Source organism: Ailuropoda melanoleuca, chromosome 8, assembly GCF_002007445.2.
Source record: "Ailuropoda melanoleuca isolate Jingjing chromosome 8, ASM200744v2, whole genome shotgun sequence".
NCBI classification, from domain to species: Eukaryota; Metazoa; Chordata; class Mammalia; order Carnivora; family Ursidae; genus Ailuropoda; species Ailuropoda melanoleuca.
The window spans coordinates 21,980,790-22,004,732 of record NC_048225.1 but is presented as its reverse complement, the minus strand read 5'-3'; the positions used below and the strand labels follow the sequence as shown (position 1 = coordinate 22,004,732).

Sequence of the window (23,943 nt, the reverse complement as noted above, 5' to 3'; positions counted from 1 at the left end):
CCGGTCCAGGAGAAGAAACGCTGGAGAGGATGCCACCTGCTGGTGAGGGACCCTGGCTCGCGCGGTGGGCGCATCAGAGACCTGAAGCCGGGATGTGCAGAGAACCAGAATTCGGGCAGTTTTCCAAGTGCTTGGTTTTCTGCTGTCTCTTTAGGGCTGTCACCTCCACGGGGCCATGCCCCGAGCCCCAGCGCCTTGAGTCCCGCGTTCGGGGTGCGCAGGCTCCCACTGGGGCGGGGGGGGGCGGTCTTCCTCCTCCCCTCCCCTCCTTTTCCCTCCCCTCCCCATCTTTCCCCTCCCCTCCCTTAGCCTCGCCTCGCCACCCCTCCGCTCGCCTCGCTGCACGCTCCGAGGTCTAAGAGTCTCCACTCTTCTCCATCAGGTGGAGCCGTCCGCGCCTCCCGCCCCCCGCCTCGCCAGCGAACTGCGCGCAGGCACCTTGCAGCGCTAGGAGGTTAACCGAGCCCCCGGAGGAGGTGAGGCCAAGGAGCGGCCGGGCGGAGATGGCCGGGCCGCCGTCGGGGCTGGCGCCAGAGCCCGGCCGGCTGTGGGTCCTGCAGGTACCGCTGTCGTTCTCGCCGCCCCACGTGGTGGCTGCCGAAGATTGCCGTGGTTTTTCCGGCACTCGGGCTTGAAATGCCTCCCGGTCCTTTTAAAGGCAGGCAGCTCACCACTTAATCCAAGCTTTTTTTCCTTTCTGCCGGAGACCGGAGGCTGTGGGGAGGGGGCAGAAGGAGGTTGGGGGGGCGGGAGGGGGTATCTGAGAAGGGAACAGCCCCAGCTGGCTGGGGGGAATCAGAACCAGCCTGAGGGTCATGAGGCCAATCTCAGGGACCAGTGGGAGAGCGAAAAAAGGTCCTTCAAACCTCAGATTCCCACCATCCCTCTCCTGTCCACGACGGAGTGTGTGTGTGTGTGTGTGTGTGTGTGTGTGTCGTGCGCACACGCCTGTACGTGGGCCTATTTCCGTGTATTGCACAGTTCACTAGCTTCATGACTCTGGTTTTGTAATACTTCCCTGGGGGCTGAATTAAGCGAATCTGGGCCCCAGGCCACTTAGGAGCTAGCAGTCAAAATGAAACAGCAGCTTAAAGGATAAACGTTAGTTAAAACATCCAGTATTGCTTTGTGCGGTACAGTCCACATTCTAATATTACTAGTCTTATGCACTGCAAGGCTTGCCTTAGGAATGGTGCCCAGACGTTAAATTTCTCTCCTCACCCAGTAGGTTTAATGGAGAGCTCCTACTACAGTTAAAGCGCTCTACATGCCATGTTCTCACTCTTGACATGTTGTACGGCATAGGTTACTTAGAATTACCATTCATCCGGCCCATGTGTTTCTGGTTTGCCTCTTCTGTTCCACTGTCTTCTCTGTCATTGAGTCAGTGGGGGGCTGAGGGTGTGCGGACACTTTGCTTCTGGACCTTGTTTGCTAATTTAGCTGATGGGGTGCTTCTTTTGGGTCCTCTTGGTTTCTATTGCTCAGTATTTCTCACCCCCCCCAAAGCTTGCTTACAAATTTCCATTTGATCTGTTTAACAGCCTCTAAGGGATGCAGTTAAATAAACTATTAAGTTAAGAATAGAAAAGTCAACAAAGCAGACACCTACTAATTTGTAGATCTTTGATGTCAACTACCAGATGTAAGTAAGCTCCTACCAGCACACACTTTTCTCATGGGGCCCTACTTCTCTTTTCTTGTTGATCAATACCAAGGGATACATTTTTAAAGTTAACATCCACATGGAAACTTGGAGTTGGAATGTGCCTTGAAGTCAGTAAAATCCCCCAAGTATGTAATACTGATGGAAAGAAGCCTAAGAATCTCCCAAAAGACGTCTCCAAGGTCCAGTGACTGAAGAAAGCAATAACTGATTTTATACTGAAAAGCACACATCAGGACAACATCTTTCAGCTTTGTCCCCTTACTCTTTAGCCCCCCCCTTCTTCTGTATAATACTGCATATTACAAGCACTTGTAACTATCCTTCTAATTTGTATCTTACATGTATACTCTGCTTCTGCACTAAACTGTGAGTTCCAGAAGGCATGATCTGTGCCTGGGATTTTTAGCTCCCCCAGTGCCTGCTTATCCAGGCATATCTAAATGTCCATCAAGGAGACAGACCTAGATAAATTGTTTGTTATCCTGGAGGAAAACAGAGTTTGATTTGAGTGTGGGCTTCACAACAGGTAAAAGACCTGAAGGTTCTTCCCAGGCAGTTGCCTATGACCTTGGCCTCTCCTTCGCAATAGGAATCACAGCACCTCTTGGAGAAAAAGACACTCTCAGAGTGATGGAGTGGTTATTAAAGGAGAGGCTGCAAACGCAAAGACAGGCTACTCCCCTCTCCTTGTTAGGAAATGCACAGACCAGGATGGTAATCACAATAAATGGGCATGTGTCACAAACCTGCTTGATTTCCCTCTAGTTCCTTCATTTTGTTTTGGAGGACTAGGGCAAAGCAAACTAAGGTCTAAACGTTCGGGTTTTTATTACCTACCTCCCTCTTCTAGGAAAGTCTCCAAAAAATGTAAAACGTGCTTATCTCTTCCCCAACTCCTAGACTCCGGCTGCACAAATTGGCCAAGTCCTCCCCGGGGAAAGATGCATTCCCCCCACCCCCCGTGGCTTCCCTTTCAGCCAGTTCCCAATCCCTCGTGCAAAGGCAGGGCACGCATATTTTAATGCGTGTGCATGCATCTAGTCCCCTCAACTTCACTGCCTTTGAACTACATTATGTGGCGGGGACAAAAAGTCACAGTCTGCTCCCCGTTCGAGATGTCTTTTGGTCAATAATGGTGACAAAAGCTGCATTTACCCCTCTTTAGGGGGAAAAAGGGAGAAGGGAAGAGAAAACAGAGCCTGCCCCCCCCCGCCCTCTGCTTTGCCTAGATCTCCTTTTTCCAAGTGTTTCCTCTTTAATTACGACCTGTTTCCCCTCCCTCTCCCCCCCGCCCCAGCTTCAGTGAAAGGAGCCCTTCTGTCACTCGTCACTGGCTCCCGCGCCCGCCCGCTCGCGAGCTCGCTGTGGGAGGAGCCCGCCGGAGGAAGCCAAGCCGTGCGCCGGGGCCGCCGAGAGCCACAGAATGGATCTGCTCCGAGCGGGGACGCCGCTGACGAGCCCGGCTTCCCGCGGCGGCTAGGCGCCGGCCCCTGGCCTCGGCAGGCTGCGGAGACCCGGAGGCCCGAGCAGAGCGGGGCCGCGCCGAGGGACGGACGCGCGGACAGACCGATGGTTGGCGCGAACCCGGGAGCAGCGCGGCGGAGGCTGAGCACGGCGAGCCGCCCGGGAGGAGAAACTAACTGCCGACCCAAGTTGCCGCGCCGGCTCTCCCTGGCCGCGCTGAGGAATGAAACCTTTCCAGCTCGACCTGCTCTTCGTGTGCTTCTTCCTTTTCAGTCAAGGTAGGACACCCCGCGCGGGCGGCGGCCGGAGTTGCGAAGAAAGTCGGCTGGGTTGGCGGGGCGCGGGGGGCTGAGGGCAGGCACGCGGGCAGGCTTCGCGAACTCGACCCGATCGGTGCGTCCGAGAGGCGCTGGCGTGGCTTCGTTGCCTTCGCCAATGCCACAAAATGGTACTGTTTATTTTCCTTTGGAAGGAAGGGGTGTGGGAGGGGTGACTTTCTCCTCTCACTTGTCAACATCCAGCTCAAACTCTCCGATGCAAATGAGTTCTTTATGCTCCCGGGATGTTAATGAGGCAGTATCTGTGTGGCTCTGCCGCTCGGAACTTCTGGGCGCCTCCTCTCCTCCACGCTCAGGTTGGGAGAAGGAGTGGGTCGCGAAGGAGAGCTTTGTTGAGGTGAATATTTCAGCTCCAATAAGGTCTGACTTGCAGGAGTGGATTCAGAAGCCAGCGTGTGCGGTTGCACGGTTGCACAGGGGCCGCAATGACCGATTGCACCGCGGGGCTAATTTGCAGTGGTTGGGGAGAACCTTGTCAAGAGTTTCATTGAATGTAATCGAGTTCTCTGAATAAGGCTGAATTGTGAATCCTACACAGCCCCGGATTCAGGGTCTAAAGTGAAATGTCGCCCCTGGTGCTGATTGTTTACTTTGTGCAGCCTAGCAGGGGCACAGAGGTTGGTGGACTTCTCTGGGAAGAACTTTGCTACCTCTGGGCTGGCTCCCTGCCAAGGGGAGCCCCAGAAGGGCTGGCATGGGGGAGGGAGGGGAGGGAGATGCAGAGAGGGAGATCTGGGGAGGGAGGGTGATTGCCCACTCAGCCAAAGGCATCAAAAGTCACCTGTGGAATTGAGTTCGAAGGAGAGAATAAATCAACTCCTTCCCACTCTTCTGGAATGCCAGTGCTGCCTCTGCCATCTGAGACAGCATTTGTGGCAGCCAGCACGCCTCTGAGAGGGACAGGACTCTCAGAAAAATCCACAACGGAGCATGTCCATCTGTTGATTAAATGAAGGGTAAAAGTTTTCAAGAAAGCAGAGCACTGCCATGGGTGGCTGGCTTTGCAAGCAAACAGCATGCCTCCTTTTCTTTCCCTGTCAGGAAGAAGCCAAACGTAAGCAGAAACCCACACCTCTTTCCTCTCCTCTTCCATTGGTACTTACGGTCCCTGCAGATTGCCCCCTTATCAAACTTTGCTCAGGGCCATCCTGATTAAACCTGAGGGCCCTTTCCCCCATAACAGTGTGTACACGCCCACGCCTGTATGTGATTATAATGTGTACACACACGCACACACTCATGTATTCATATGGTAGTGTGCATCTCACCAGGGCTCCCTACAGCAGCAGGAAGATAAATTGCCTTCCCTGGAGTTTTCAGGCTGAATGAATAAGAACTATGTCAGGACACTGGTACAAAACAGTTTGGGTTATATTACCATTTTGTGAGATTACCTCCTTCTTGGATGCTTGTGTGCTTGCTTATGGACACACACATGCACACACACACACACACACTCACACTCCTATTCTCCTTCGCCTCCTCCCAATTTACTCAGGAAGTTGCCTGTAGAATCCTTAAAAGGAGGAGCCCACCCCCCCCCAAATGTTCATGGGACCCGCGCACATTTCAATCCATCGGTGTGTTGTTGGAAAGCTTGAGCTGTGATTCTGCTGTAGGTTGGCATAAGAAGCCTTTGGTGTCTGAGTGCCTCTTTGGCTGTCTGAATCATCACAGTGCACATCTGCTTTGCTTATCCCTTTCTCAGTAGCGGAGCTGTTTCTTCGCTGTCTCATATGAATCTTTAAATATTTACCTATGGAGGTTAAACGCTCCGTTTCATCTACCCTTAGCCCTTAGAGCACTAGGGAGAAGCCACAGCATCCTGCAAATGCCTGCTTCCTTGTGATCCCTGAGTGTTCCGAGCTTGGCCAGCACTGCCCACCCTACCCCACAGTAGATGTCATGGCCCACAGGGCTCCAAACAGATCTAAAGAAAGACCATGAGACAAAGTGGATGTAGCCAGTCAAAATACACCATATCACTGGACACTGTAGGTTTTGTGAACAGTTTCCGGTGACGGGAATTAAGGGCCAAATGTGATGCTCTTTCTGGACTTTTGTGATATGCTACCTTTTAACTTGATCCGCAGACGTGTATGTTAATGTGGATGTTGTTCTGAGTATTGTGAATTCCCCAGAGGATTCTATTTGACCCTACACAGATATAATCAGTTCCTATTCTGTGCCCATCTCTGCCAAGTGCCATATATTTCTCAAGTTATTAGTTAGAGCGCATCTGCTTCCAAGAGGTCCTGAGAGGACTAGCCCGCAGGCTCGAGGTGACGCCCGCAGACATTGCCCTGACTGAAGTTGCACCCTGCCTGGCACGTCCCACCGAGTCCCCTGTTTGACCTCCCACCTCCTGCACACGCTTCCTCCTGGGACGCTTTCCAAGGAAATGTGCAGGGACTCAGGGATGCCCCTCCTATCAGAGAAAACAAATGCCCAGGGTTCTTTTTAGGCCTTTATCTGGCACTCCGGTGACACCTCCATCTGCTGCCCAGCACTTCTCCCAGTGGGAGCCTATGTGTCATTTTAGAGTTTCTGGAAACACAATTCTCCTGCTTCCTGCTCCCGTTGTCTTCGTCCCCCTTTGAAGGGAGAGCACCAAACGGCACTCTGAAGACTTTCGTGGCAAAACATTTAAGTCACAACTCTTAAAGTCCCTTTCATTTGTCCTTTCTCTCCCAATCTGTCCGATAATTATTCACTTTTACTTGTTCTTGTAACCCTTAAGAGAGTGAAATCTAAGTATAATCCATGTCAGTGGTAGGCTCTATCCCCTTTCCTTTTAAAGTTTGGGCTTTTTCATGTAGATGGAGATTAAATATTTATTTATCTTTCCTAAGGTGGCAGTAGAAAGACCAAATGGCATGCCTCCATTTCCGCCCCTGCCAGCGTCCCCGGGCCTGGCTCCCCACCAAGAAATGGCGAGCCGCCAGTGTGTGCTGCTTGTGGGTTTCTCTCTTGCTGGGGATGCCTCTTCCATCAGCTGTCAGGACCGCGTGCTTTGTACAGAGAGGGATAATGTCACAGCACAATTTGCCTCCTGCAGAGAAGAGGCATGTTCTGCCCCTGGGTGAAAAGGAATCGATTCTCTTGTCATCCATAAACTTAGAACTTGCGATATTTTTTTCCCTTTATCATTTCCGTTTGCCCACAACTATTTCCCTCTGTGCCCTCCTTCATCTTCAAGAGCCGTGCCATCCAGCCTGCACCTCCCTGTCCCGAGTAGCTATGAAGGATCAGTGTGCCAGCAGGATGGGAAGGTCCCTGCTTCCCAGCTGAGACAGTCTGAGGAATGCACAGTGATACAAAGTTGGTGCCTTGAACTCAGAGGCTCTTCGGAAAGGTGTTCTCATCCCTGCTCACTGACATTTCCCCTAGCACTCCCAGACTGTCCCGTCTGGCCTCATAACCTCGCCGGGTCCGAGAGCTCTAACTCTGGCCAACCCAGATCTCTCGTTGGATTTTCACACGTGCCAGGCTGCTCTGATCGTGTTGGGGTGGGGGGGTGGGACAATGAGAACTTGCATTTACCTGTCAGTGACAATCCCTGAGTTGAGGATTCACCTGGGATGTCACCTCCCCCTTGGGAAGAATCTAAGTGACTTGCTCTCCTGACCTGCTGGCAGGAGTCCCCCAAAGGGCTGTCAGATGGCTACCTGAGGGACAGACGTTTGTGGTGACATGACTCTCCAAGGGGAGAGAAGAGCCTGAAGCAGACACGGGGCACACAGCCTGTGAGTGGAGAGACCCAGCGAGGATGAAGGAAGCTATGGGGATGACAGGCAGCTTGGAAAGGAAGGAGCAACTGTAAGAGGTCTTAACTTGGGAGAAGCCCCCTTGGGGAGGGGGAGGGGCACGACAAGATACCAGGAACACATCAGAGGCAGCCAAAAGAATGGGGAGATCATAGGGGGTACAGGCTGAGAAGGCGTTAGAACAAGAAATTGGGAGTGAACAGCAACTTAGCGAACATTTAATCTTGCCCAGAACTGTCATATAACAAAAGATGAGGCAAGTAATAAGTGTGCTGGTCCCCGCACTAGCACCCCAAGTGGTATGACGTCTTGTCTAGAGGAGGAAGAATGGTTTCTTTTGTCCTGGAAGGTCAATGCACAATTGGCCAAGGGTGTGGGACCACTTCTTTAACAAATCCTCTGGGTAAGGGGAACTGGGACAAGTCTGTTGGGCATGGGGTGGTCTCCGTGTCTGCTGCCCAGCAGGGAGCTCTCTGTTGCCAGCCAGACCTATTGAGGAGGGAAGAGAATCTCCCCAGGGGGAGGGGGTGTGGGGTGGGGTCAACGCCTGCGCACTGCCCTTACAGGATACCGCGGGGGCCTCCCTCACTTGGAACATGGCAGCAGTGAGTTAGGCATGGTACCAAGGAGCAGTTCTCCCTGGTGTGCCCTGTTGGTAGGAGCCAGGGCCAGCAGGAGACGGGGTGGAGCAGGGGATTAGGCCTGAAGATGCAATTTTTCTTTTTTGTTCAGCCCAGTGGGGGTGACTTAGGCGGCATTATATTGCAGACCCAAAAAAGCACATGAATAATCCAGAGTGAATTCAAGAGATTTCAATAGCAAAATAATAACAATACTAATGATACCTTTGATTTGCTGAGTACTTTTCTTCCAAGGAGATAAAAAGATAAACTGTTTTGGAAACATGAACAAGGAAAAGAAAATTGCCTGTGATGGAGGAGTGGGAAGGAGGGCCAACAGCATTCATTTTAGGGTCTCCTGTAAATTGGGGGTGGGGAGGGAGTTACATGGGCAAAGGCATCATTCTTGAGCTACAATCCTTATCCTTCTAAAATGGTGAAATAAAGACCTTTGAGGTGAAAAACGAGGCATTTGTAATAGGGGTCAAGCAGAAAGAGGGAGGCCCGCTGCCCCGCCTGTGCCTGGGAACAGGGGCCACTCTGCTTCAGCACTGGGGAGGATCAGCAAGATCGGAGAAGGCCGGAGCTCGCACCTGCACTCGCAAACACTGCAGCGAGCCTGATTTTCATAGTGGTGCTGGTACAGCCATTGGGGGCCATCTTCCCGCAAGGTCAGTGGGGACACCCCGGTGTTCATGGAACGGGGTCTGGTTGGGGCTGCTGCTCTGGGGGAGGTCTGTTGAACACCCTCGGGTTGCATGTCGCCTCACTGCTGTTCACAGGGAGTGAGGAGTAAAACGAGGCAGAATCCCATGCCCCCTGGACTAGCTTTGCCCTGTATTCCAAATAGAGGGGCTTTTATTTCCAACGAGGGGAGTGATACAGAGAGACCGCCACATTGAGGCATAGGTACCATTGCCTACGGTTTTCTTTTCCCCGGGGGAAACCAGAATCTACAGTTGGGGGTGCACGTCCAGTAAGAACGTAGATGCTTTACAGATCATTGCAATACATCTCACACAGTCACGCAAAGAATGCCATGCCCTGCTTTCTGCCAGAGCTTCACGATTAAGCCTGGAAGGGCTTCAGCCTTCCGCGTGCTCTCAGCATCCACGCTCTTGCCCTAGAGTGAGGTTCTTCACCGCCATATTTAACAGGAACTTGCGTTAACTTTCGGCTTCTGAGCCACTGAGGAGCTAGGGATCAAACATTGTGCTTTTTCCCCTTTCCTCTTCTGATTGTGAAAATGAGTACTCTGGCTGTATATTTCTAGAAGTCAGTAAATGTCAATATTGGATAAGTGTTTCCTTTATATCACTGCAATTTAGCATAAGCTGCTTGGAAACAAATGTCTTCCGTAAGCATACAATGTTTCCGTGAAGACACAGTCAACACCACTACGCGGATTAAATAAATGTCAGCTTTCCTTGGGTACACTGGTAACATGTCAAAGCCATGGAAATAGTGGCCAGCATGGGTGAAGCCTGCTCCTTGCAGAATTATTCTGTCGCAGCCCTGGCCGAGGCTTGGAGGGTGGTGAGAGGTGTGCGCTCCTCCATCTGGTTCCCGGACAAAAAGGCAAGTAGCCAGCCGAAGATGACTCCCACATGCCATGGGAAGGTTCCCCCCCAGCCCCCACAGTCTCGAAGCCTTATCATGTCCCCTCCAAAGACCGGGACCCCATTCTCCCATCTGGGACCCCAATCGAAACACACACTCTGCTTGCTGCTGAGGTGTAGTCCTGTCCGGAGCTTAGAACAAATCCGCCATCTTCCTGAAATGGGAGGCGAGAGCTCACTGTGATCTTCCCCCGGTGTCGGTGTCCTCGTGACCAGAGTGAGGTAGATTGACCTGAAGCTGTTTTTTGGGGTTTGTTTTTTTTTTTTTGAACACTGAAACCAAAACTGCAATGGTATAAGTTGTCAGTATTAAAAAGACGCCTGAATATCTGGCAGAATTATCAAGATGGTCTGCTTCCTTGGCCTGTGTTCCTCGACAGTTGTTGTTAAGTTCAGTCTCTTTCTAACTCATGCCTAGAAGACAGGAATTTGAAATCTGACGCTGACTTGCAGCAATGGCAACCAAGGCTCCCATTCGTCACTCCACACGTTTCCCCAGGGACCCCATGTAGCCTGGTGTCTCAGAGTACCACATTCTCTTCATCCTTCCTTTGTGATCCGATAGCACTTAAGGACACCAAAGGTCAGCCCTTGGCCACTCAGCCTGCACTCATTGTCAGACTACTGTGTGGTGGGCACCATGCCAGGGACTTCTGATGCCAAGATGCCTAAGACGATATTTCTGCCCTGGGCGGGGGCTTCCAGTCTGGTCAGGGAGGAGACACTTTGATACATGGTCACGTGATGGGCTCAGAGTTGTCAAGAGTATTCTGAGAGCAGCTGAAATGACCGAGGGCATCAGGAAAGGCTGTACAGAGGCAGTGCCTTGATTTCAAAGGATGTCTGGGAGCCCTCCTGGGGAAGCATAAAAAAGAGTGTTTCAGGCTTGCCTTAGAGTGTATGCAAAGGAAGAAGGCAGGACAGAATGCCATCTGTTCAGAAGCAATGGGTAGTGTGGGTGGCTGGAATATGAGTGTGTTGAGGGTAGTGAGAAGCTTGGGAAGGGGAGGGTCAGCTTGTCATAAATACCATGCTAAATGTTTTGATGACTTAACTATCGAGTTAAGTCTGTTCCCTAGAAACATTGTGAGTCGCTTCTGGGTCTGTATTCCTCTCTGTGCCATGGGTCCTATGGATAAAAAAGGGCAAGAATCCATTTGTTAGTTATTTTTCTTGGTTTGCCCTGTTTTTTATATGGGCTTTAAAAATGTGGAATTGAATGGAAATACATCCATTCTCTTCCAGCTAACCTTCCTTCATAGCTAGCATGTAAAGGGGTGGAAAAGCGTGGAGAAACTGACCTTCCCTGTCGGTCTACATTCCAGAAGGAGGCAGAAAAGAATAGCAGGTGGATGTATACTTAAGAACAATGTGTTGGCTAAAGAATGTGGCAGAGAACACAGAGCATACAGAAGGGACGGCTGAGTGCACACTGGATTGTTAGTCGGATGTGCATTGAAGAATGGGATTTACCCATTTCTGGGGCCCAGGGAGGCTAGCCTAACATTGAGAACGAATGGTAAACCAGGAAGGGAGACAAGAACAAGGATGAGATAAGTAAGAAATGCCTAGAGACATTTTCTGATGATTTCTTTGCTGTTCGGAAGAGGAAACTAAGTTATGCTGGCTTTGGGGAAAATAAGGTTACAAGCTAAGTGATTCTACCAGAAGATGTTAGAAATGTTCATAAGTCTCTCGTATCAAGAGTAAAGAATGTCATCAGATCTACTCATGTGTTCCACACTTGGGCCTGTTCTCATCAGGAATTGAAGCAAATAAATGCATTGTTCTGCCGGAAATAGGCAGTAACGTATCTAAGACTGTCGATATTTAATTCTAGGGTCTAAAGCTAACCCACTGAAAGTCTCCCATTGCTGATAGTATTCTAAGAGTAGAATTCAGGCCACCAAGGATGAAGAGTCAATTCCCAAGCAGCAGATCAAAGAGTAGACTAGATGTCATCCATATCCTCTCCAACCCTACGATTCCCTGAATATTATCTATTAGCAACAACCTATTGATTTTGAATAATAAATTCCTAGAAGATAGATGATGTGTCACAGAGGTCTTTGTGCAGCACATTTGCTTGTAAGTGCCAGACAGGTCCTTCTGGTTGTTGGTGATGGTAGTGGTGGCAGCCATAAAGCTTTGATCATGGTGATGATGATGGTGATGAGTGTTGGTGTAAAGCTTCACGGGCTGTAGAGTGCCGTTCACAAGCACGACTTCATTTCATCACGGTGATAGCATGAGAGGCAACTGTCCTCACTGTCATACCCTCTGAGAAGGTCATGTCGCTCCACTGAAAAATGCATGAGAAGATCCTAGGCTGTGGCATAAGAGGGAACATGTTCTTCTAACTTGTGGGAATCCTCAGTGGCTAGGCATAGAAAAGGATTTTAAGGATTTCCCAGGAAAACCAGGGAGCTGACCTTCAAACCACGACCTAGCCTTGCAGCTCTGTCTTTTGATTCCAGACTCTTTCTGAGTTGGTCCCTTCATCTTTTGGCATTCAGCTTTACCTTGAGGGCACAAGGTTTCCAGGCAGAATGACAGGCCAGCCTCTTGGGCTGAATAGCAATCAAGGAGATGTTGCTTGGGTGGTTCCTTTTATGGTTGTGTTGACAAAAAAAAAAAAAAAAAAAAAGCAAGGGCAGGAACTTTTATTCTCTTAATTGGTTGATTGAAATATCCATTTCTTTTATCCACCCGCTCCAGTGCCAGGCGTACTACTCAGCACATAGAAGACTCTGAATACATGTTGAAATATTGGAATGAATGGCAAGAAACAATGCAAGGAGGAAAGCAGTGTTTCTGACATCCCACATGCAGGGGCTGACAGGCACCCCCAGGAGGGCGGAGGAAAGATCCCAACTATTTGGAGGAGGAAGTTGTTCCTCTCTGAGTGAGGCCTTGAATGACTACTGGGTCACCAGGGACACAGCCAAGAGAAACATCCTCAGGCAAGCCGCCCACTCCTCAGTTTTAGCAAAAAAAAAAAAAAAAAGCCCAGCTCTGTTCTTCTGTTCTTTAATGCATGTCAGTTCCCATTTCTGTCAGTCACCTGCAAGTGTCACAGGTGACTTGGCTCTGGTGCACTGTGACAGAGCACCTGTCACCTTTGGCGATGCTGGGAGCTATGACAGCTTCCGAGTAACACCGGGGCCCGGCTGGCTCATCGTGCAGGCAACCAGGGGACAGAAACTTAGAGCTTTCTCCTGGGGACCCTTCCTCGGTACCACAGAGGAAGCAATGCCACCCTCCTTGCCTTCCTGACCTCATGATAAAGAGAGAGAAATTGCCAATTAATCTCCCAGTGGCTTTACCCTCCATATTCTAGGACCCACACTTTTACATGCCTCGCTGAAGGATGCTGGGTCTACCCTACATTCACAGGGAGTCCCATTTCATCAGAGAGCTGGCGTCAGAAGCCTTTTTCTTACAGAGGAAACTACTCCTGTGTGAGGGGCCAGGGGCGGGAGAGAGAGAACCTGTTTTTCCCTTGGGTCCACACCAGGCAGGAGCTGGTGGAAGTGTTCTGGGATGTAAAAATCGGTGAGCACTGCAGTTCCCCCATCAGCCTGATGGTGGCAGCAGCAGCGCTTGCAAAGTCCAGGAGTGAGCTGAGCTGAGGCCCAGAGCGGCCCTTAGTAGCTGGAAGAGGCAGGCTCTTTAGCCAGGCTGCCCGGGCATCCTCTGCCGATGATGGTGGACCTGGGGCAGCTGAGCCTGGAGCATGGAAGGGGCATGGAGGGAAAAGAGCAAGCCTTCCAGATTGGCAGCAGCTCCACCCGGAGGTTCGGGTGCTTTCTGCTGTTTCTGATGGATGTGAAGGTAGTGTGCTAAGAGGAAATTCTGAGCAGAGGTAGGTGGGTACAGTTAAAAATGCCCAAGGGTGTGGAAGAGCTGCAAAGAGAGTGAGTAGGGGAGACTTCAGCTAGTGTCCATTTCCCCGTGGCAGGTGTTTTCCCAGGCTGGTGTCTTTCCTGTGGGTGAGGAATGCATGCAACCCCCACCAGCGGTGGCTGGCAGCCAGGAGTTCTGCTTCCTCGCCCCAGCCCCCAACCTGGGCCCACTGCCCCTCTCCCCAGGAGTTTGCCTCTTTAATGATCCAGGAGCCAATATTTCTGCGGCTGCTTCCCTCTCATGCTGGAAGAGCAAAACAAACAGATGCTAAAATTAGTCTCATTGTTCCTGATCTCCCGGGCAGGCTGAAGAGGTGATACTCTGTTTTCATCTCTGGGCAGAAACAGACACCATTAAAACAAATCACCATCAGCAGTGATTGTGTGTTTCAGAGTGCAACTTACCAGGCAAGGTAACGGGATCCTAATGGCAGGCACTGGAAGCCCATGCCTGCCCTGCAGGAAGTGACAGCTTGCCTTTTTCACCTTTTGAAGATTGCAAGTAAGGTGTGTTTCAGACCCTGGGGTCAATCTGTGTGCAGCATCAACAAAGATAGTGGGAAATGGGGTGAGGAAAGGGTGAAGCCATCATAGGAACAGCCCACTCCCTGTCTGCTGTGTGTAACTCAAGTGGCTGGCAGACTGCCCGTTTCTGTTGCCTGACACCACCAGACGTTATTTGATACCCATTAGGTTTTGGTTACCAGTAGGATTTTAGATAAGGTTCGCTGAAACCCAAGCGGCCACCCACACCTGACTCCCCATCAGAGCCCTTTGCTGCTTTGTTACTAGCAAAGTGAGTTGTCGCCAGCCGGATCCATCCGTCCTCACACTGTCTGTCTTCCTGGGGGTTGGGGGGAGTGGAGGAGGGGTGCCCCAAGGTAGGGTTGTTCTGTCCATTTTATTAATGGAGTGCCCCTGGCACGTGGCAGGTGACTCCTTGAGCATCTCGCGTCAGAGAAGAAAACTTTTTGCCTGAAGTTTGCAAAGCTTTATTTCAAACTGCAGATTTGAGGCTGCACGGCTCAGCGAGGAAAAATAGAACTGCATCTTTTGAGAAGTTGCTAAAAGTAATGGAGATTCATCTCCTCCCCATAGAAAAAGATGTTACGCCCACGTGGTACGTGGTGTTGGCTCTGCTGCTTTCCTGTCCCCTAGGTTGGGCCAACCTGCTCTCCGTTCTTCTTTCACAAACATGAGCTCCGTTGGGGTATTGGGAATCCCTCGATGAAAAGCCGAACTGGGGAGAGGGGAAATGGTGAGAATAGAAAAGAATCGAAACCTGGAATGGTCTCCAGAAGCTGGCCTCACAGTGTGTGTCTTGCCACTACCTCGCGGTTGCTGACCTGGAACCAGCCACCGGGAGGGGTCACTGAGACCTAGAGCCAAGTGTGCTGAGCTTAGCATGCATTCCCCTCAGTAGTCCTCCTAGCAACCCAGTAAAGCAGGACTGTCAGCCCACCTGCCAGTGAAATCTACTGAGGCTGAGAGTCCATAATTTACCCACAGATTACAGAATGCCTCTCCCTCCTGGGGAGGAATGGGACCGCCATTCAGACACTCGCATGTATGCCCCTAGCCCCTCACTGCCCCTCTTTGCAGGAGGAACTCCCCTCACCCCGGTGCCTCCACAGCTGTGTGCCCCGGCAGTAAGCCGCAGAACCCTGGTGACGAAAAGCTGATCAAAGTGGAGGAAGACATCTCCCCGAAGACAAAAGCTGAGTAAGAATTCACCAGGCTCTGCCCCGTGACCGGCAGGAGCTTGTTACGGCCCCAACCCAGCTCCACTTTAGCTGAACATTTTGAAAGCCAGATGCTGATTTCTTAACAAGAACCCATCACCACCTAACGTTCCTTCAGTGGATTAAAAAAAAAAAAAAAAAAAAAAAAAAAAGAATAAACCCCATTCTGCTGAGGGAGAGGTGAGCCTGGTGTTAGCCCTGCACTGGAAGAGCTGAGCTACTCGACACGAAAAGTCATTGCAGGCCATCAAAACCCTCCTTTGTGTCAAGTCTAGAATAGTAAAAGTGTCGGGAGACCACATGGTTCTAAAATGATTAATAATGGTCGTTAGGGAGAGAGAGAGAGGACTCCTGGAATGTGGGAGAGTCTGAACACCGTTCAGGCCCCATTCTCTTCACTTGGGCTCCAGCAGGTCTGTCTTGCCCGGTGTCAGAAATCATTTCTGAAGATGGCCTGACTCCACCGAGGCCACGCTCAGGATCATAGTATGAGCTGAAGATAGACACTTTAGATAAACTAGCAAAACATAAAAGTTCCTTGATGTTTTCAAAGCTCCTTTGGATTGAATCAGAGAAGTACTGAGGAAGAATGCAAGGCAGATAGATCTCTGCGTGGAAGACATAAAATTCCTTCTTTTGATGCCACAGTCTGAGCCTTTCAGCGAAACCCACAGATCCTGTCGGCAGGTGCATTGTCAGCTGTTGCCAGGGCTCCAAATCCACGTGGGTGCCCTTTGCTCCGGCCGTGAGCTTGGTTTGGGTTTGCTCTTCATCAAACCAGGGCAGAGGCATTCACAGATAGAAATCTGTACTTATTATAGGTGAAAACAACCGAATGCTGAGCGGATCGGACTGGGAGAAATACCATGCAGAAAACCTTATTCCTTCCCTCCCCTGTTCGCCTGCTAATAATAATAGGAAATCTGCATTTCCCTCTCGTTATCAGCAGATCTTTATTGTTGAAGAGCCATCCCACCGAATTCTTGCCAAGGAAAGTGAAAATTTATGTACTGCTGTATTTTTGCAGTTCAGTTGTCTTCTTAGGTTATGTCGTCTGCCTTAGATGTTCGCACAGTCAGGGCAGGGATGTTTCTATCATTCTTAAGGGCTGGTGCAGCCATATGAACCAAAAGGAATCTTTCCTAGTCAAAATAGGAGTATGCTTTGCACCGGGCCAGTTTACCCCTTTCTATGGAATAGTGTTCAGAGTATGTGACCCCAATGTGTGAGGCATGGAGGTCACAACTTCCCTTGCAGCAAATATTGAGATGCTTTAAAACAATTGCTTAGTAGAGGCTTGTCCAGAGAAAGAAAAAAAAAAGTGTCTGGTAGGTGCATTTTGGCACAGGAATCACCTGCATCCCCCCCACAACCCTCCCCTCCCTGACCCGACCTCCCCTCCCTGTGAAAACTGTTTACATTAAGTTGGGCCATACAAGCGCTTTGGAGAGAGTTTTTAACCAGAGGAGGTAAGGTGACTCATGGGAGCCTCCTCGAAGAGTTTTCATGTCACGTTATTATCTTAGGATGACGTGTGTGATGAGAATGGGCTCAGGAATCACCATGGGTCCTGAGCTCAGGAAACCAAACGAGGAGCGTGCAGTTTGGAACAGGATGACTTTGCCGGTCTCTGGCTGACATCACTGCTTTCCTCACGACGGAGAAGAACACGAGTCACTTGCTGCCTCGTCCCACCTCAGGAGAGCCCGGGAAAGCAATGTGATCATCCGTGCAGATGGGGAAGAACGTGGCCAAGAGCGGCCATAGATTTTCTTCCACCTGCACTTTGGAATGTTTATTTAAAGTCAGCTCTGCACACCAGAGATGCTCATGCCCATAAAGGATTGATTTTCTGCTTGGCCCTGGTGAAGAGATTCAGAACGTATATAATAATGTGCCCTGAGAATTCTTGCTCTGTTTTTTAAAGACCTTCAAGGTCAATACAACCACAGACATTGCTATTCACTTCACTGTGACCTGGGATCCACTAGCTGCGTACCGTCATTTTATTTTTCAATTCATAAAAAAAGATGTTCTCCTCACTAGGCCTCTGGGCCTCTTTATTCAGCCCAGATCACCAATGGGAAACCAAATGCAGGAACTGATGAATACAGCAGTGGAGAGGAGAGAGCGAGGTGAAGCCAGTGCCAGATTTGAAGACACCCCCAACCCCCCTGCTGGCTGCTGTGTATACCTTGTGAGTATTCCCAGATGGGTGACGTAGTGATGGAAGAGAAGAACGTGGAGAGGAGCGTGGGTGCCTGGGGCTGTCAGGCTAGCGAGGAGAGACGGATGGACAGACAGAAAGACGGAGCAAGCTGAGATGTGTGTAGAGGACAGACATTTAAGTCTCCTGGAGATCACAAGATGGTAGGGTCAGAGCTTGAACTCTCCCTGATCCAGATGGGGACCATGAAGGCTCACTCCTGTACACAGAAGCTTTTGAAGCTTCCATTCATCGGCTTAGCCAGGACGATAACCAATGTGCCAGATTTCAGGCACACAGAAGGCTCTGTCTCTGGATGGTTCTCTGTTTCTTTGACGGCGTCCCAGCACCTTTAGGAGAAAGAGCTGTCTTCTCCCCCAGTCTCACACACACCCTTCACTCCAGTCAAGCCGAGCTGCTGGCATCTCTGAATGTGAGCGGCTCCCTCACGCCTCCTGGCTTTCTCCCCTGTCCTTCTTCCCTCTAGAAGGAGCTCCACTCTTCACCACGTTGGCCTGGCTGACATCTACTGTGAGGGTCAGCTCACATTGCCTCCTGGAGGAAGTTTCCTTACCTCTCTCCTCACAAGTCAATTTTTACGTGCCCTTCCTCCTTGTTTCCACAGCCCCCTGTGGAAACCCCGAGTAGTGCTTATAACAGAGTATTAAACTGGCTTTTTCCTATCTGCCTTCCCCTCTAGCTGGTGAGCCTCTGGAAGGCAAGGGCTGCGTGCTGTGGCTATCCGTGGGTGCAGTGCCTCTGTCAGACTTGGGCACATAGCCGGCACGTGACCAGGGATTCTGGATGGCCTCTGCCTTCTGTGCCTCGTATTTCACTTGCCAGGCTGTGGAAGCGCTTTATCAGAGAATACATTCTACTTATCATTATTATTGCCTTCTGCAACCAGAGTACCTATGAGTGCAAAGTAATCCTTGGGGGAAAGGTGATAATAATTTAATCCCTCCTCGCATTTATAAGGCACTTTATGCTTTCCCAAACCCTTTCATATTTATTACGGGCGAGTCTCCTCCCCACTTGGAAAAATAAGAAAAATGAGACCAAGTTATGGTAAGTGGCCTCTCTTAGGTTACACAGCTGGTAAGCGTGAAATTAAGACAAAAACCCAGGATTTCCCAATCCAGGCCCTGTGGTTCTCCCAGCATCCCCCCCCATCTCCTCCCCCGGGGGTTCCTACCCTGAAGAGCATAGGTTTAGAGGGTACCTGCTGGAGTGGGCCTCTAGGGGTGTTTCCTGCATCCTCCCATGGGGCGTGATGGGGTGAAAGGCAGAATAATAACTTAGGGGGAGCTCAGGCAGGGGTGCTGGTGAAGTAATGACAGCTGGTTCCAACTAAGGCACAGAGGCCTTTCTCTTGTAAATGAGGCATCCTAGAGAGAGCCTTTCATTGGCCACGTTGGCCATGACCCTCCCCACGGTGCCTCTGCCATGAAGTGTCAGTCTGTCCACCTGTCCGTCTGTCAGCGCTGTTGAGTGTCCTCAGCCCCCTCCAAAGCCCCTCATCCCAAGCCCATGACACAGGCCCTGGACTGGAGGCCAGGAGGCTCTTGCCCTGTCCCATACTGTGGCATGGCTCTGGGCATGGCCCCCAGAGGCTGAAGGGAATCTGGCTTTTTCTGCTAGCTGCCTCACAGTGGTTCCTTCCTGAGTGGTGCTTTGAAACATCACGAAGGAAGCATGACTGTGACACCCCTGCAGACGTGAGGTTTTTGTCATCCCCTGGCTCAGTCTTTCCAAACGTGTGGTGCTGGTGCCCAAGGATAGAAGAGATCTGCTCCTGGTCTGCAGTCTCTTCAAGGCAAGACACTGTGGGGCTTTCTGGGGCAGCAGGGGAGGCCAGGCCACCTTTCTCAGCACTGTTCACAGGAAGAATGGTACTTTGATGCACCCAAGGCATCCATTGTATTCATGAAATAAACTAATGGCTGTGCATTTAAATTGGCGCCTGTTAGATGCTATCCTTGAGAGAAGGAAAAATAGTTATTTGTATTATTTTCTGGGTTCTGTGGTTCAGAAGAGAAACCCCTGCTGAGAAAGGCAGGGTGGGGACTGTTTTCATTCCCTGCGGCTGTTGTGGCCCCAGGACAAACGGCAGCGATGTACAACCACCCAAATGTATTGTAGCACCAGGGGTCCGAAGTCTAAAATGAGTCTCACTGGGCTGAAGCTGAAATTGGTTCTTTCTGGAGGCTGCGGGGGGACATTGGTGTCCTTGCCTCTTCTGGCTTCCAGTGGCCACCTGCATTCCTTGGTTTGTGGCTGCTTCCCTGCATCGCTGCAAACTCTGGCTTCGGTCGTACCGCCCTACTGAAGCTGCCCCCCCACCGCCCGCCTCTCTCTTATTCGGATCTTGTGATTACACCGGGCCACCCGTGTCATCCAGGACAATCTCCACATCTTAGGATCTCTCAGCTTGATCACAGATGCAGTCCTTTTTGCCTTGTAAGGTAACATCTTCAAGGATTAGGACACAGTCATCTTTCTGGGCTCATTATTCTGCCCATCACAAGAAGGAACCAAAGACCAAGTGGGGCTGGGTGGCCATTCCTTCCTTTCAGAACAATTGTAGCCATTCTTACCCTCCCTCTCTGTGAGAGAAATCTGTGCCTCAGTCTCCCTTTCCATAAACTAAGATCTTCCTGCCCATTTATATTTATAAAGCACTTTGGGATTATCAAGTAAAAGGACCTTAGGAGGAGATAGTTATTATGATATGATAATCTGACTTGGTATAAATTATGCTTACATAAATCAGCGGAGCTCCTACTAGATGGAACTATCGTTGGGTCCCATGGGGGAGAGATTAGGGGGGAGCACCTATTAGATTCTGTAGTTAAACCTCACTAAATGATTCTTAATAGCGATTTACTTTGGCTTCATTAGCATGGAGTATGGGAACTCTCCTTTAAAATAAGACATAGCTCAGCCTCCTCCTGTCTTTGGAGTAATTGAAATGAAACAGATCAACAACAACAACAATAGTGTAAGACAAAGAAAGAGGTGCTGTGTTTGTCGACATGTGATTTGCTGTAGGGTAGGAGGGTGACTGCCTGCACTTTGATTTGTCTCTCTTTGCCTCCATGCCTGGTTGAGTTTCTGGCTTTTGACCTAGAAGGTCTGGCTAGGAAGGAGGCACGGGGGAGTGGATATAAACTGCGTGGCAGTGAATGTGGGGCTGAGGCTCGAGGATGAGTTTGTGCGTCTTACCACGTGACAGCGTGGGAGATCATCTGTTGTGATGGTATCAGACATCACGTTGGGTCACTTAAGTCCTGACATTCAGTTGCTGTACTTTAAAGGCTTTATGAAGCCTCCCTCAGGTTAGAGGCCGAAGAAATTTGGAAGTTTAGCCCTTCTCTGCCCGCCCCACCACCAGAGGCATCTAGATGTTATAGGAGGCTTGAGGCAGTGAGACCCCTTCCCTTGGTGTACGGGGAGGACCAGACTGACTGACCTTGTCGGACGCCAGCTCCAGGGCCTGCAGAAGTAGCCAAATATGAGACCCGCAGACAGGCATCTGAGTCCATCCCCGTTCCCTACTCACCCTGTCAAGTTTCCCGGGCAGTCTGCCTTGGAAGCCCAGGAAGAGACCCAATCAGCGGATGATGATAGCATCTTTAGATTTATAAAATGTTCAACCCTCGAAGAGCCTGTGTGCAGGAAAGGTTATGTTGCTGCTAAACAGTCCCGGGGAGGGCATCGCAACCAGCTCTGGTCCTCGGGGCTCAGGGGAATTAAAGGAGAGAGACAAGCCCTGAAAATGATTATAATCCCATTATGCAGAGCTCCCCCTATTTATTTCTTCATATGGATGAATTTGTATATATTTGCATTTTGTTCTATCTGATAATATGCATAGAATTCAAATTGAAATGACTTGAATAGATTTGAATATTAATGAGGCGTTTAAAGGCTGCCATCCCTGGCAGAGTCCCTGCAAGGGAGTGTGTGGTGCTGGAGCTCGGAAATCTCCTCGGGCACCAGCACCACAGGCACTGCCCGCAGAGGCCCAGCTGGGCCCAGGGCTTTGGAGAGGGGACACCCTCTGGGGTGGAGACAGAGACACCCCCCCCCCACAGCTTCCAGGCACCAAGCCTGGGGCCTATGCTGCTAAAAGGCCGTGTTGAAAACAACCTCCACCCCCAAGTGTATGTGGCTTGAGGTCTTTTCAGACATATGGTTTTAACAGTGCCATAAAAGGCAAGATGTTTTCCCATATTAAGAAAAGTCTAATTGCCTTTGCCTCATAGAATTGGGTAGAAAGGGGCAGAGTCATGTGTCAGCCAGACAGGTACAGGTGTGGAAGGTGCTGTGGACTGTCTTCTGCCTGGAGCCCTCTAGCTCTAGTACACATCACAGATCCTGGTTATTTCTCTACAGGATCATGGCAATTAGTCAATAGGATCCTAGTGGGCCTGGCCTTCTTGAGGCTCTAATAAGGAAATCACTTGATGCTGGTCACTACAGCCCCTCAGTATTAACATCTATAGCTTGCCTAGGCCCTGGCCTAAACTCTAAGAATAAATAAGATAGAATGGCTTGTGAACTTGAGAAAGACCCACTGGGGTTCTTCTGGCCATTGTTTCCCCTTTTTATTGAGAGACTTGGGTACTAGCTCATCCTCTTAAGACCTCTTAGGTGGGCCTGTGGTGAGGCTTCAGATTACTTAGCCTCAAAATCTGTAGGCCCATCATGGAAGAATAGTGCTGTGTAGTAATTTCAGTTGGGTTACCAGTTGTCCGAAGTGTAGAGCTCTAGATGTACTATGATTCATTGCTGAAGTACTAGGGATCAATATTTCTAAGTGATCCCAAATTCTTTTATCTTGTCCTAACTGAATCTTGGTTATTTCCAAGTTTATGCTCCTCATACCCATTCTAATGGCCAATTATGACAGCAAGTAACAATGAAAATATATTTGTGAGTCATTTAGTTTTCTGCTGTACGAGGCTATTGTGGCTCATTCAGTTAAGTGTCTGCCTTCGGCTCAGGTCATGATCCAAGGGTCCTGGGATCAAGTCCTGCATCGGGCTCCCTGCTCAGCGGGGACCCTGCTTCTCCCTGTCCTCCCCACTCATGTTCTCTGTCACTATCTCTGTCTCTTTCAAATAAACAAATAAAATCTTAAAAAAAAAAAATCTGAAAACTGAACTCCTCATTTTATCCCCCACTGTAGTCCTTATCTCAGTCAAGGGTAGCCCCATATTCCCAATACCTCCTTCCGAAGCCTGAGGGATCACTAGCCTCTCCCTCTTCACCCGCATCTGACCAGTTATGACAGATTTCATCTGCATTTTCTCTTCTATTGTCCTACTCACCCTCATCATTTTCTTCCCAAACATGAGAGCGTTCCGTCGAGCCCGTCACTTTCTTCCAGAGTCGCCCTTCACCACCGTCTTTCGCTAGTTGTATCTCCCTAGGTCACCTGTCAAATTCACTCCTCTGCTCTCAGCCAGGTCCACGGGACTACCCGTGGCCTATAAACCAGGGCCCAGATGCCTCCACCTGGTATCTAAGATCTAACCATCACCCCTCATTTAAAGTACTCTATAATCTGGCACCAACTGTCTTCCAGAATCATCGTCTCTCCATTCCTCCTTGTTCTCGAGCTTCAGGAAAAAAAAAAAAAAGAAAAAAAAGATATTCCCTGAATATATTGCACCTTCATGTCTTTGTTTATGCTGTTCCTTCAGCCTGGAATATTCTTTCCTCATCATTTACTGAAATACTCTTCACATTTCAAGGCTCAGCTCAAACGTCACCTCTTCCATGAAGTTATTTCCTATTTCCATCTCAGAGGCACTCTTGTCTTTGTCCTCCTGTGACCTGATGTGTGTGTTCTATTGTATCATGTGTTCAATCCTGTCCAGCCTATCGTTTACTTGATACCTTACCAACTCAACTGCAAGAACCATAAGGAGAGAAGAAACTCTAATGTTTTCACAGTTTTTATACCATCTCATCACCTAGGACAGTGCTCAACAAACTTTTAATGAGTAAATGAAATGAATTTGTGGGAAAGTTTAGAATGGCTTAGGGCATGTCCAGGTCTCCGCGACATCCTGTGAATTCAGCCCTTGCCCTTCTAGCACCCAGCCGTCTTGAAAAGACGCTACCATTTATTAAGCACCTGCTGCATATGCCAGGTGCTTCCTCACAATCATTTGATTCTCCACAAAAAACACTGTGCAAAGATCCTAATTTCCATTTTGCAGGTGAGGAAACAGGAATCTCAACTGAGGTTAAGAAATTTGCCCCAGGTCACATCCCCAGCGGGTAATAGAGTCATAGCGTAAGACAGCTCAAGCCTCCTGACTCCCCGTCTCAGGTTTTTGCCAGTACCCCAAAGCTGCCTGGCATCAGCCAGAGAGCAGCTAGACTCTCCGCTTCCCCAGACTCTGTGTCAGGCTTCAGTGCTCTGGGAGAATGAGTTTCCCTCAAATCAATCCCGGATGCAGTTATTATTTTATAGGGATGTTGTAAGTTGATAAGGTAGCTGTTATATGTTAATAGCTATTGTAATGTTGTTCTTAAGGCCTATTACTTGTGCTAGTTTGTATTTTAATGTGTGCAAAGGTGATTACAACTTTAATAT

At 49.8% G+C, this 23,943-nt stretch overlaps 1 protein-coding gene across 3 annotated transcripts in view; it reads left to right on the top strand.

Moving 5' to 3' along the window:
* The first annotated feature begins 314 nt into the window (after nucleotides 1-314).
* Nucleotides 315-23,943, top strand: part of KIRREL3 (kirre like nephrin family adhesion molecule 3) — a 576,106-nt gene continuing 552,477 nt past the window's right edge. For 2 of the 3 annotated variants that reach the window (XM_034666067.1, XM_034666065.1), the window contains exons 1-2: nucleotides 315-560; nucleotides 2,967-3,411. In XM_034666067.1, coding sequence (XP_034521958.1) covers nucleotides 3,357-3,411 — 55 coding nt within the window. In that variant the 5' untranslated portion in view covers nucleotides 315-560; nucleotides 2,967-3,356. The remainder of the gene's footprint in view (nucleotides 561-2,966; nucleotides 3,412-23,943) is intronic. The other variant, XM_034666066.1, reaches the window with a different exon arrangement.